The sequence below is a fragment of the Varanus komodoensis genome, unplaced genomic scaffold, assembly GCF_004798865.1.
Source record: "Varanus komodoensis strain SLA01 unplaced genomic scaffold, ASM479886v1 scaffold59_1, whole genome shotgun sequence".
Taxonomy (NCBI): Eukaryota; Metazoa; Chordata; class Lepidosauria; order Squamata; family Varanidae; genus Varanus; species Varanus komodoensis.
In genome coordinates this window covers 1735050-1749713 of record NW_025336221.1, presented here as the reverse complement: position 1 = coordinate 1749713, position 14664 = coordinate 1735050, and the positions used below count along the sequence as shown (strand labels likewise).

The 14664-nt window shown below is 37.0% G+C and overlaps 1 protein-coding gene across 12 annotated transcripts in view; it reads right to left on the bottom strand.

The window, feature by feature from the left end:
• Positions 1 to 14664, bottom strand: part of CEP112 (centrosomal protein 112) — a 289816-nt gene that overhangs the window by 178947 nt on the left and 96205 nt on the right. For all 12 annotated transcript variants that reach the window (XR_006416568.1, XM_044449448.1, XM_044449445.1 and 9 more), the window contains one exon: positions 11527 to 11606. Coding sequence is in view for 11 of the 12 variants with exons in the window: in XM_044449448.1 (XP_044305383.1) it covers positions 11527 to 11606 (80 nt within the window). In the remaining variant the exon portion in view is untranslated. The remainder of the gene's footprint in view (positions 1 to 11526; positions 11607 to 14664) is intronic.

The following is a 14664-nucleotide window of genomic DNA, read 5'->3' as shown; positions in this document are numbered from 1 at the left end:
TCACTAGAGCTAAAGGAATGTTTACAATATGATGGAAACTTTGACTGCTTTGGCTCTAAGTGGATTCAGATGCTCAGAATACTGAGTTGAAAACCATCACCAGGGCCAGGGCGACTTATTTTATAATGCTAATGTGTTTTATATTTTTAGTGTTTTATATTTTAACTGATGTTTTGTAAGCCGCCCCGAGGCTTCGGCGAATGGGGCGGCATATAAATTTTTTAATAAATAAATAAATAAAATAAACTAGCTGCCTGCTAGAAACCCACAAGCAGGATATAACTGCTACAGCCTGTGATCCCCAGCCACTGGTACATGTAAGCAAGCTGTCTCTGAAACTGGAAACTGCATATAGCCATCATGACTGGTAGCTATTGGAACTTACACACACACACACACACACACACTCACAAAAACACACACATATAAATTAAATAAATTACTACTTTCCCAATGATTAGAACAGACAGATGGAGCCTCACACATTTCCACAAATATTCATACTTGCTTTAGTACAAAGAAAAACTGCAAGTGTGAACATAAAATCTCAACAGCTTCATATATTAATGTCACATTGAACATAAAATTTGATTTAGCTTGGAATATAAAATCAACAGTCCATCTAGTTCAGCATGACATTCACACAGTAGCCAAACACACACATATCTGACTGGATGAAGAGCCTTATGCCAAAATAAATTTATATTCATAAATTAATATATGAATGTTTCTTTGCTTTTTTAAAAAAAACCCAAATTCATAACCTTGTTTCATCACCCAGTGAAAGCAGAAGGGGATGTGAACCTTCATGTAAGAGTTTTCAGAAGCAGTGAACACAAATTTGTTCAGGGTATTTTTTCCCAAAGACATGCAGCTGAATCACACTGCAGCTTCTAGAACACAAGTAATCATATACTTCAAGCACAACCTTTTAAAAATACGACCATGTAAGAGTTTTCTTCAAGTTATATTTCATGTCCATTTATACAAAAACATTATGCTTTAAAGCTTTTTGAAAAGCACAGATATACTCCTACAAGTCTTGCTACCCCATATGTTTCCCTCACACATTCTTCTATACTTGCACATGGAGGGGCTGTAGGACAGGAACAGATCAAGGGGAAGTTCACTCACAAAACAGTGGATTTAACCCAGAGGAAACAAAAGATTCTCAGATCATATTTTATAGCTTTGAAAAGTATTTAAATATGCATGTGATTTGTGCTGTTCTCAATTCAGGTATCTGCCATATTGGTGTGCCAGACTGATAAGCTAGATTCTAAAGTACAGACAGATGTATCATGATAAGGCTTACATTTTCTGAATTAATGTCAGTACATTTAAACTGAGTGAGTCAACCTTTTTGAGTAATGATAAAGACATCTCAGGAGTCCAATGTTCTAATGCAACAAATGTCACACAAATATGAAGCAAATAAGAAATTATTGTGGAAGCCCAGCAAGGTTGTCAGTGCCAACAATGAGATTTATCAACTCTTCTTATAATATTAAAAAAGAAGACACAACGAACATTCACAACCTTCAACTCAAAAAAAAATCTAAAATCTCTAAACACTACAGCTCCTAATCTATCATGTCAAAGTTAGTTCCCTATGTCTAAATCCTGACATAAATATTCTTTTTTCATGTACTACCAGAGAATAAGACATTAAATTGGAAGGATTATTGTTCAGGTCTGTCGTCTCCAAATGATCACAAAACAGTAACAGCTTCAGCACACTATGGAAATTCTGTGAAAATGCAGGCCTGACGGCCTACAGAATTATCAGGAAAGCCAATTCTGAAAAGCTCGACCTCCAGAACAGTAACACAGTACTAAGCCTTTCATTTAAAACAAGGTCTGATCAGGTATGCACTTTGGGGGGGGGGGGGCATTATTTCCTTATGTAAACAAAACAAAAACAAGCCAAAAAGGAATATAACCAATTTAAAGCAGACAGCTGGTGTGAACTTTGCTGTATCACCAGCACTTCCAAATAATTTAGATGTCATAGTCATGACAAGAGTAACAGTAAATGAAAATATAATCACTGCTGCTGCCATCACCAAGCCCTTAACCATAAGCACAGCACCATACGTTTTTGACAATTTGATGTGCTCTTGAAAATACTTCTGGTTACAATACTACCCTTCACACATTGTCCAGGAAAGGATTATCTAGAAAGCTGAAGAAAGTGTTAACAAAGATTTCAAATCTGAATACAGCAAATGTTAAAGAATATAAAAGGTCACTGTGCCCAACATGAGTAAGAATTTACAAAGTCAATAAAGATAAAATGGTAATCAGGCATATGCAAACATTCTTTGTGTTTCAACTGGAAATGTTAATGTGCCTTGTGTTCCAAAGCAACAATGTATATATTCCTTGTATTCCAAAATAAAGTAACTTACATAAGAATGTTACCTAAGTTAAGCAAAAGAAGTTTGTCCTATCTGTATTTAAATTGTTAACCAAGCAAGATAAAGCCGATGTAAAAAGTGTGTTACATCTCACATTGTTATTATTACCTCTTAATAGTATTAACATTTTACATGCAAGATAATAAAGCTTTCCTTGTAAGATTTGTGTCAAGTACTTTGTTTTGTAAGAACCTCCAGACTGAAACAAGAGAAGAGGCTTCAGCCTATTCTGGAACTGAGCTTGGAGTCCCACAATCTTAGCATGGGGATAATTTATTATCTATTTTTGTGTAGCACTATACCATCCTAAAAGCAGATAATTAATGTTAAATAAAATCTAAATTATGTATTAAGGAAAACCCCTTTGAGCATATTTACATATTTGTAACTATCCTTTAATTTTAAATCTGCTCTATCACCTGAAGGCTCAAAAAGGATCAAGAGCCATCACAATCTGCTGTGAACCAGCCTAGAATCTAGAATTAGCCACACAGATTTCCAGCTTTTTGAGCTGATTTAAACAAAGAGCAAATACTGAAGTTTAGTTATGCAAACTGCTTTATCCTACTGAAAAGATTTTCTGGAATAAGATCCAGAAATAAGAGAAATGTAGTTTATAGAAACAATAAGAAAATATGTAGCATTCTGCAAATTTTTTATACATACTTTTTCTAATGTTTTGCAGATTTGCTATTCTTTTTTATGGGAATTAATGTATGTAGTACCTAAGAAAAAAAAGAACAGCTTTGAAAAGCATCAAGAAAGCCTTAAGAAGAAAGCACAACTACAGAATAATTTTTCTTGTTTTTTATTTAAATTGGTGAAGTTCTTCAAGATCCATAGTACTTCCTTAGACAAACACAGCAAAGCACTAATGTTCAAGCCATCTGAAAAATGCATGTATAATTCAGGTATATTTTTGACTGGGTATCTTAATACTATACCAACTGTCATAATATTTACTAATACAAAAAACCAGTAACCAAATAAAAGGGAAAAGAATGCTAGGAAGAGGTGGAATTAACCAAAATCATAAGGTTAATATAAGGTTATTTACAGGAGGCCATCATACCATCAGGTAAAGCACATACAAGAGTTGTTGTAAAGTTGATGGTCAAAATCAATCTCGGTTTGATAAAAAGCAAACTGAGTTTCTTTTAATAGTAGTGCACATGTTGAAAGCCAACTGTTGGAAGGATGAAAAAGGCTTAATTCTAAGGAGAAGGTATAATAAAGAAAAAACTTAGTGACAGTGTCAAGAGGGGGAAAGAGAAAAGATAGCTTTGTAATGTAGTGACAGTGCTTTATTTTATAAACAAATAACGTAAAACCTCCAACTCACATTTCAAGTGTTTTAATAGCTTGTGGTTGTACTAATATCTAATTTAATGGAAAAATAGAGTATGAGAATGGGGCAACATAACAGGTGTTCAATATTATGCATGGCCTGGACACAGACTATTTGTCTCTCCCCGTAATATCTGAACCTGTGGTCATCCCATGAAGCTGACTGATGAAAGACTCAGTACAAATCTAAGTACTTCGTCACATGGCTCATAGTTAAGTTACAGAATTCATTGCCACAAGAAATTGTGATGGGAACCAATTTGGATGGCTTAAAAAGGGAATTGGACAAATTCATGCTATCAACAGTTACCATTCTTGATAGCTGCATGCTGTCTCTGGTATCAAAGGTAGGATGTACACTGCTTGGACAGGAGAGGGCTGCTGTACTCATACTGTGCATGAAGAATCATTTGGGATCCTGAACTGGACTAGATACACCATTAGTCTGAACCAACATGGCCTTTATGTTCTTTCCTCTTCACTCACCAGGGTTGGTTACTTGCATCATTTTTCTGATACAGGCTGTGGGGTGTCCAATAGATTCTAAACACCCATTTTTGATGGATCAGTCAGTGTCTCAAAGTTGATGCATGGATATACTCAAAAGATTTGTTTAAATCTGGTACTCTACTTCTCTTATGGTTTGCAAGTTTGCCTAAATGTTTGGCTTGACTTATTCCTGGAGACAATTTTATATAATTGTAATAATTTTATTATATTTATAAGAATGCTTACTTATAAAACTTAGATGCTTATAAAAGGTCATTTTGCATTTCAAACTGCTCACTTTGTACTCAATACTACAGATCTAAACTGGGTGTGCAAGACATGTTTTAATGCCATGCATTCACCCAATTTTGGGAGGTTTAGTTTGTAGATTATTAAAATAAACAAATTTATCAAACTTATAAGCTTTTTCAAGTATATGTATGTTATACCTTGTCTACACGTTTGTCACATAAACTGCCTGTTGGCAATTTTCAGATAAATGTTAAATCAAAGCTTAAGTTGCGCATGAGTGAAGGGGCCAGTTGTAGTCTTATGATATAATCTTCTGTCTCCCAATATTTTCTGGGAGAGTGTATAGGATTATTCAGAGTTCCAGCTCTGGGACTCAGAGCTGGGACTCCAAAAGCAGATCCCTTGCCCCACTTCGGTTGCAGCTGGCATGGAAAGGACTGTACAAGCTGCATCTCCAAAGGCAAATATTAACCTGCAAAGAAGCTAATGGAGTATGCTTGGGAATGTTGCGGGGGGCGGGGCGGGGGGGTCTGTGGCTTACACTGCATTCAAGGAATGCTCCATCTCATGGCATTTTATCTGAAGGAGCAGGAATGACCATCTAGCTAAAATAGGTGAAGTGTGGCAGAAATCCCTTCTGCCATGTCTCATACCCTCCAATGGATGCACATAAGCTTCCTTATTCAGAGGTTGGCATGCATCAAGGACAGACCACATAAGATCATGTTCTTGGAAAGCACTGAGTTTCTTGTTTATCTGAGCTAGAAAGGGAGAGTTTCCAGGCCCTCTTGTCTATGTCAAACTTACTGTTATTCTGGCATCCAGCAGGTCGATGAAATAGGATTCCAGCTAAGCCCACGATGAAGCAGAGAAGTGGCATGGGTATGGGATAGTAAAAAGACTAACAGGTCTGGAAATGTTAATATTCCTTTTATGGGTAGCTAGGGAAAAACAGTGAGATGTCTTATAAGAAATTCCTGAATGGTTTATATGAATATAGGATAATTACAAATAAGCATGTTAGCACATAGATTAACTGAGGAAGGACATTCATTTCAGTGGTAAAACAGTAAGAATTAAAAAGAGAAATGGAGAAACAATGATCAAATCATTAGACAGGTGTACATTAGGAAAGCATTTACTGGTGCAAACTCACAAACCTCCATTATTGGTGGCCCAACCAGTGTCTTCCAAGAGTAAAAGGAAAAAATATTAAACAATACTTTCATATTTTAATACTCCACTGAAATACAGTAAATCAAAAACAGAGGTTTAGTCCTTTCCCCATTAATCTACACAAGACTTTGAGCACCTGAGCTAGTAGGTAGAAAAATAAACCACACATATTTACCCAAGGAAAACTATGGAAATTTTCTCTTTATTGGAGATTTTTTTTCTTTTTGTAATAAATAGCTTAGTGATATTATTCATATGAAGGTTTGTACTTTATAAATCCCAACAAATTAAGAATGGGTTCTATACCAGCAGAAAATTAGTGACAAGGCCTGGTTTAAAAAATAAACTTTATACATATGATCAAGTAATCTATGATAGTCCAAGAAGAATGTCTTAAACAATCTATAAAATATACCCTTTCATTTTAAAGATGTATTTTAATAAGCACATTTATGAAGTGTGAACAACAGAGTATGTCTCTTCTAAATACACTGGATGTATTATATATGCATTTTGGAATAATAAAGTGGAAGACCAAAAGACTGTGCTCTATTATTAAAATACATAAATTTTATAATAAAACTAATTAAGGATGTATTTTGAAATGTAATTTTGCATTAAAAATGGCATTGAACTTGAAATGTATCAGATATCCTGCAAAGAATGTAGCAGTTTTCTATTGCACAGTAAGATACTTTTATCTTATTTCTTTCAGATTACAATGTGATTTATATCTGACTTATAGGACAAAAGCCATGATTCAGTCAAACATTTTAGTCCTGCTGATTATAAGGGAAGAGTTAACCACCTACATAAATATCTCACCCTGAAATGAACAGGTCTTAGAAGTGCTGAAATGTGAAACATGAAATTGTGCTCTAACAAAGTTGAAGGCCCTTTCCATTTGAGCATAACCAAGCATTAACAGCATTCCAAATCCTGAGAAAGAAAAGGACAGTCCTAAGAAAAGCTGTATCTATTCATTGCTTGGTGCGTGCTACAGGCGTAGTGCACGAGTTTGCCCCCTCCCCTCTGTATTCGTATGTGCACCCTCCCCACCACCAAATCTACTGCACAGTTGGGAAGCTCTCTGGAACAGATTTGGAGTTTGTGTGGGAAACGGCAGGGTAGATGAGGGGAAGGGAAGCTCTTGTTGCATGAGCACAGGTTTGCTTAGCCCTGGGTGCACAGTAGGCACGGGGCTCCAAACATTCTCCTTGAAGGAATTCATTAGGCCCAGATGTTCTTGAAAGTATACCAGACACCTTCTAAACCTATGTCTCATTTACCAAAAGGCCAAGCACATGTTGAATTGCTAGCAATTCTATCCATGAACGCACTGTATTGGGTCTTACTTCGTTTACCTTTTTTCTTTTATCATTTCTTCCAGTGTTCTCACTTTTCATATGAGCACATTACACCCTGCTTTTAAGCATATGATGCACATACTGAGCTGATAGCTCGCCACATAAATGGCAATGTTATTTTATCTCATTACTCTTTTCTGTGTTCAATTCAAATGAGATTACATGCAGAAAGGTTTGGCTTAGTAAGTGATCTGTCCCACTAATGTTCTGTTATGATTCAACTAACATGTAGTGATCAGAAAGAAAAAACCCCTTGCCCTAAGCAATGTAATAGGTATTGCGTCTTCAGTCATGTTGTGCAAGCATTCTAAAATTACCTTCTAAAAAACACCAATATCTTATATTAAAACCATTTTCTCTGAAGAAAACATGACAGTGACTAGTGAACCAGCATTAAATCAGCATAGACAAGGTCTGTGCAGCATTTTTATGTACTGCAGAAAGGATTTTTTTCACAGTGAGTCTAACACATGATGTATTAAACTATGCTAAGCATTATTTGTACAAAACTTTGCTCTAGAACTGCAGCCAATCGCTGTGCTAAATCAATTGCATGGTCTCACAAGATCACAAAAAGTATGGCACTGATAAAATCCTGTAGTCATTCCAGAATCAATGCCCATGCAAGGAATGCTTCCTTGACAAACTACTGACAAATCACTTCTATTCTGGGCTGCAGCTGAGCGAAGGCAGTTTCTGTGGAAGATTACTTGCCCCATAATGGACAACTGGGCTGGTTCTAACAGGTAGTTAGAATCCAGGATTGTTGTTGTGAGGATAAAATGGAAGAACCACCACCATATAAGCTGCCTTGGGAACTTTCCAACAGGAAGAAAGATGGGATACTAAAGTAAGATAATGTAAAAATAATGACAGATATGGGGTACTTTTCCTTTTGAAACAACAGAGCACACCCTTAGAGGTGTTTTTAATGATTTAAAAGTTATTTTGATGAAAAAAGTCATTACAGTGAAAGAATACTGGACCAAGAAACACTCTAATGTAATCTGTGAACCAGATTACTACAATGTGCTCTATACAGAACTGCTTCTGTGATTGTCCAAGAAGCTTCAGCTTGTGCAAAACATGGCAGCCAGATTAACAGCAAGAAACGGAAGATTTGAACACATAACGGCATTTCTGGCCTCGCTGCAATGGCTGCCTTATGTTTCAAAGCCTGATTCATTGTGCTGGTTTTGATCTATAAAGCCTTACTATACTGGGGACTGCAGTACTTGATGCATAGCCTCTCCCAGAATAAACCTACCAGTATGCAACATTTGTCATCTCAAGTCCTCCTTTCAGGTGCCTCCTCCAAGGGCAGTTCAGAAGACGGGAACAAAGGAGAAGGTTTTCTCAGTAGCACTCCCCAATTATAGAATGAGCTCCCCAACAAGATCCACCTGGCACCAACAGTTTTAGCTTTCTGGCTCCTCATAAAAAAACATTTTCTCAGGCACCTTGCAGCATATGTCGAATCAGGTCTTTTCTAGTTCATTGTTCAAAATTGTTTTTAGGGGTGTGGGGGGTTATGCAGTATGTTTAAATGTATGTGGCTTTTAGAATATATTTTAAAGTTTTAACCTTTGCATACCACCCAAAGAGCTTTGGCTATTGGGAGGTACAGAAATGTAATAAAATGAAAAGAAATGGGATGAAAATTATGTGGACTAAAGTTTTTGTTTTATATATAACTCTTTTAGAGGCTGAGGTTTCACTTTTTTTTCTCCCTATTGCTAAGAAATATTAACTTGTCCTATTAAATAGCTCTTAATTGCTTAGATACCACTCAGTTGCATCACACTATGACCTAGTTTCCACAACCAGTTGAAGTATGTGCACAGGTAAATAAAATATCAGCAGGGAATCAGTAGTACAGATGAACAGCCAACTGTGCAATCATGTAACTCAAGTGTAATCCAGATACAGGTTTGCACCTCACATTCATGTAATGCACATCTGGCGAATTCCTGAAAGTAGCAGCCACAAGTGCTATGAAATGTTAGGGAGATCTGTTGGAATTCAGTCACTCGTTGAGTTCACAATCATGTATGCAAAGTCCTTTGTGCATACAACAGTAAGTGCAGGAGCTCTGTTCCAACAACCAAATGCCCTCTCCATACACTTGTCAAGTACATGTGCAATCTAAACAGCCACATGAGGCTCTTACTGTTTGACTATGTTTACTAGACTGTAAACCATCTTCAGGTTCAGATTATACTTCCTTAACTTCAACACTAAAGTATGACAAATGGGAAATAATTAGCACAAACTGTTGTAAAACAAGAGGAATTCTGTTTTAAGTATGATTATTTGCAATTCCATTTTAAGTGAAGATAAACAGAAATTGTAATTTAATACTTTTAGCTACCTCTCAGAATATAGCTTTTAAGAAAACAGCCATAGAATACAAATTTTGGACGTACTTAACTATGCCAGTTATTTTACTGCAAATTCAATAGTCCAAGTTATTCTATTGGTAATTCAGGTGAAAACGATTTCAATGGCAATCTCTATAAAAGCTAAAATACATTCACTGCAGGGAATCAAAGTTTCAGCAGAAATACCTTGAACATTTTAAATCATCCTCTTTAGGCCACATGCCCAAGCAGATAACATAAATAAGGGGATGCAGAACTCTGAGTTAGCTCTGGCATTTATGAAAGCAGCTTCAAATGGCTTCTATTAGCCTAGATAAATTGTATTCTAGTATTTGGTTGAAATGTTTCTAGAATAAATCTTTTAGTCTGTTCAGGATATCTGCTTTCTCAGGAAATTATTTCCATAAATTTGAAACAGGCACAAAATTTAATTAGGCTTAAACATGTGGAAATACTATTCAATGTAATAAAAAAAAACTGATGAGACAGAATTTTCACATTTGCATTGCTGGTAATTTAAAAAGCATTCTTCTCAGAAATATTGAGTTTGCTGCTTCCTGATCAATCAAAGATCAATTAAGGGATACAATGATGTATGTTACCCTACCCAAGTGTGTACAATCTCCTAACATCAGAATAGCTTCCCTTTTATGTACCTTTGTCTGAAAGAAAACTAGTATGAAACACAGCAAATTCTGCCTTGAGGAGGACAAGCCATTAATAGTAATAGAATAACATGTGCTAGCAGTGTAGTATGTGTCTACTCAGAAGTAATTTCCTGTCTTTGCAATGAAGCTCCCATAGATATAAGTGTATGCCTATGGCTGAAATGCTATGCACACTTATCTTGAAGTAAGCCCCAAATAAAGTATGCCCTAAGCAATGGGACTTTCTTCCCTGTGGACACACATAGGATGATGCTGTAAATTTCACTAAGACATACCCAACAAATGACAGAGCTTTCACATTTATTTCATCTTTTGATTTCAGCAGAATGAGCAGATGCAATACTTCAAAATGATTAGTTACTCCTCTTTAAAAAAATCCATTTGTGTCCAATAAAAATTTGCAACCTTATGCTTTTTCCACACTTAATATATGCATGGCTTCTTTGGCATGAATACCCCTTGATGCATGAAAGTTCTGAATTCAGAGACTTAAAGAAAAGGAATGGCAGTGCAGTTCTAGATTTGAAGAACACACCTTTTCCCAAGGGAACATGCCCTTCATCTTCAGCATCACATGCATGGAAAATGAACCAGGCCACTGTTTTATTTCCATTTGCCCAATGCAGGGAAATATGGTTCCTAACCAACCATCTCATCTTGTTTCTTTGCACTTTAAGAAAAATACCCCCTCAAACACAGATACAGTCACAAGTCACATGGGACATTCTGTTCTGAGACCTAACCCCATGTGTCTGGGCACTGTATATAAACAATGCAACTACATGCATTTTCTCCATTCCTCTGTGCCTGAAGTCTGCAGTTCTGCATGTGTTAGATGCTTTCATTGCTATTACTGTAATGCTTACAACTGTTGCTCAGTGTAACACAGTTTACAGTACTTCCACTAAGGGTCCAACTGTTTTACTTTATAACTACCCAGAAGCTTGGGTGATGTTTCCCCAGTTTTTTTCCTAGTGGCAGCCATATTAATAGAATTTGACTTTTACTTCTTTTCTTACACATATCCACCCAAATCTATCTCTACATCCAGAGTACTTAGTATAACCTACTTAAGAGATGCAGGTGCCAATCTCCTCCTCCTCCTCCCTCCTCCAAAATACAATCTGAACTTCACTCAACGTAGGTGTAGTACAATGGCTAAGGGATAGATTCTTAGCATAGTTCTTATCCAATAATTTCATAGCAAAACTTCATAAGTGATTCTTAAGACCAAGCATATGTAGCATTTTTGCATGTTTTACAAATGAAAACATCATTAACAAATCCTCATGTATACAAAAAACAACATGCACAAAAAGTACATGAAATCTGGATGTAGAGGTGACTCCAGCATGAGCAACACTTTAACTATCTTCTTTAGACATTCCAAGAGATAAATAATACCTCTTGGAAATACTTCACTTACCTCAAAATATCTTCCAGTCTCCGTATTGTCTTATGAGAATCTGCTCGCTCTTTATCAAAATCATTCTGCAATCCATGAATCTAACATTTTTAAGAGGAGGAGAGAGTTACATTCTAGCATACACATACAGTAAAATTGTGATGTGGTCATTGTCAATTATGCTATGGTGACTCACAGAGTGTAGACTACTGTAAACACACTGTATGTAGGACTGCCTCTGAAGATACAAAAGGCAGCTAATGAAGAACACATCAGCCTATCTGTTGACAAAAACAGACCAACATACTTGACATTTTTGTTCAGGTAACTGCAGTGGCCGCCAATTTGTTTTCAGATCCCTAATAAACTGCTGATTCATAACTTTAAAACAAGGGTGAGAAATTTATAGCCTTCAAAGTGGTTTGGTCTGTAATTTCTATCATTCCACACTACTGGCTATGCTGGCTAAAACTGATTGCTCATGGGCCTAAGCATCTGGAGGGCCACAAACTTCCCTTCCTAGCTTTAAAGTCCTAAACTTTATTGATCACAATTATCTCAGAAAAGTCACCAATCGTAAGTATCCCTCAGAATGAGAGCCTACTCTGGATTTCATCTCACGAAAAGGATAAATCCAACAGATTCCAACAAAAGGGGCCCTTTCAGTAGTAGCTCCAATGTTCTCAATCCCTCTTCCATGTGTTCTTCGACCTGGATTCTACTGTAATAGTGTTCAATTACTGTTTGCTTTGGTTTTCATTAATTTTGCATTGTATTGTTGTATAGATAACTCCACATTATCTATAAAACATGTAAAATTTTAACATTTGTAAATTTCTGTAAAATTTGGTGAACCCCAATATAGTTATATTTTTAAATAAATAAAATACAAATTAGATACAATATCCTGTATATGGTTTAAAGATTTGCGCAAACTAAAATACTGCTATTTAATCACAGCAGATAGATTAAGACATAATCACATTTCTATATCTGAGATCCAACATTGTAATATAGGAGAACAGGAGAGAACTATGCAAATATTCAAGAGCTCAGCTTGCTGATTTTGTTACAGTTGTTCTCCTCACTGAAGCTACAATCCACATAACTAGCTACATCAGAACGGCAACTGAACCTCTATCAGCATGCTTATATACAATTGCACTAAAGCCCCTCAAATACTTTACGTTGTTGTAAGGAGAAAGTGCAATTCACTGCGCCCCCCCCCCCCCCCGGCCCAAAACAGGCAGGGAATGGCATTAAAGAGATGCTCAACATCCCTGACTTGTGTTTGAGGACAGTAATGATCAGGCAAAATGGAATGAGCCTGTGCAGTGTTTATATGAGTTCCAGTCTATCAACAAAATAAAGGATTCTATGAATATTAAACCAGGCCAATGCAGAGTATGAGTAAATTCTGGTGCAGAAATGATGTGCCTCCTGTGATGTGTTAGAGACTCTCTTAAGTTAAGGCATTCCTTTACCTCCTTTCTCTTCTTTCTCCCTTAGGTTTATGGATCCCTTCATGTGTGAGATTCTCTCTGTTTTTCCTTTCCAGATCTAACATCAGTTAATATTACGTATGCAGATGCTAGCTACATTTAGCTCAGAAGAGAGATTGGAAGTTCTCCCACTACTACCAGGCTCTGCTTGTCAACTAACCACGTTAGGCACTGTGAACCCCCGACCCCAGTTAGCCCTAAAAGGGGAAAGGCAGAATTCACATGTAAGAGCAAAGGGGGAGAAAGTACATGAACCCAAAGGATACGCTAAACCTTTTAACCATAAAAGTAATACTGCCTCTACAAAAGACTGAGGAGTGATTCCATCACAAGCATGCAGAACACAATTGCTGTAATCAATTAAGGCAGCAACAACAGAAAAAGTTCTTCCACCTGTCCATACAGAAGCTAAAGAATTCCTGTTCAGTATCATGCATTATTTTTTATAATCTGATCAAAGGAAAAAAGTATCCCTCTTCCCTTAAAGTACTTCTTAAAACAGAATACAGTAATAATGTTATCATTAATTAAACATCGACACATTTAAACTGTTTCGTAATGATTTCTTGAGAAATTAATGACATTTTGTTCCCTCTTGTGGAATATGTTAAATTGCTCAGATTAAAAAATATACATTGTTAGTGCATGGCAACTGTAAGCATATACTGAAAAGGTCTTGACAGCTGCTGTCCTATCACTGGAAAGAGGGGAAGTCTCCCCGCCCCCAATTATTAAATAATGTTTAACCTTCCTTACATTTATCTACTTCATTTTTTACAACTGTGGTCACAGAAAGGCAGGTTGCTTACCTGCAACTGTTGTTCTTCGAAAGGTCATCTGTGCATTCACACATTATGCAGTGTGTGATTATGCCTGCACAGTGCCTGTTGCCAGGAAGATTTAATAGCTTTAATGGTTTTTGGTGGGAACTCCATGCCCGCCCACACCCCCCCCCCACCATGGTATGAATAGGTAGAGTGGCTGCCCTTTCCCCAGTCAGCTGAAGACCATCCATTCACCCTGAGCGCTTGCTGAATCAAGTGTGCAGGGACAAGTATGGATAGAAGAAATCAATTTCCTGTTGGTCCTGTGGAACGAAGGCCTGTTTGAATAGAGTGTCCAGGAGTGCTCTGATGAAATCGATGGCCTGAGAAGGAACGAGGCATGATTTTTCAGTATTAACACAGAGTCCAAGATGACCTAGCAGGGAACAGGTAGTCTTGATAGAGGTGAAAAGGTCATCCCTGGAAGAGGAGACGATAAGCCAATTGTCCAGGTATGGATAGATGTGGATGCCCTGAAGCCGGAGGTGGGCACAAACAGGAGCCATGCACTTAGTGAAGACTTTCGGAGCGGTAGCCCAAAGGGGAGCATGTTATATTCTAAGGCGTTGGTACCAAGAGTGAACCAAAGGAGGCGCCTGTGAGTAGGATGGATGCTGATGTGAAAGTAAGTGTCTTTCAAGTCCAGGGAAGCAAACTAATCCTCTTTTCTGAGCAATGGGAGTATATTTCAGAGTGTGGTCATTCTGAATTTTTTTGTTTTACTATATTTATTGACTCCATGTAAGTCCAGAATAGGGCATAATTCACTGTCTCATTTCAGTACTGTAAAGTACCTGGAGGAGAAACTGTGCGGTCCTTTGGAGCTATGAAGT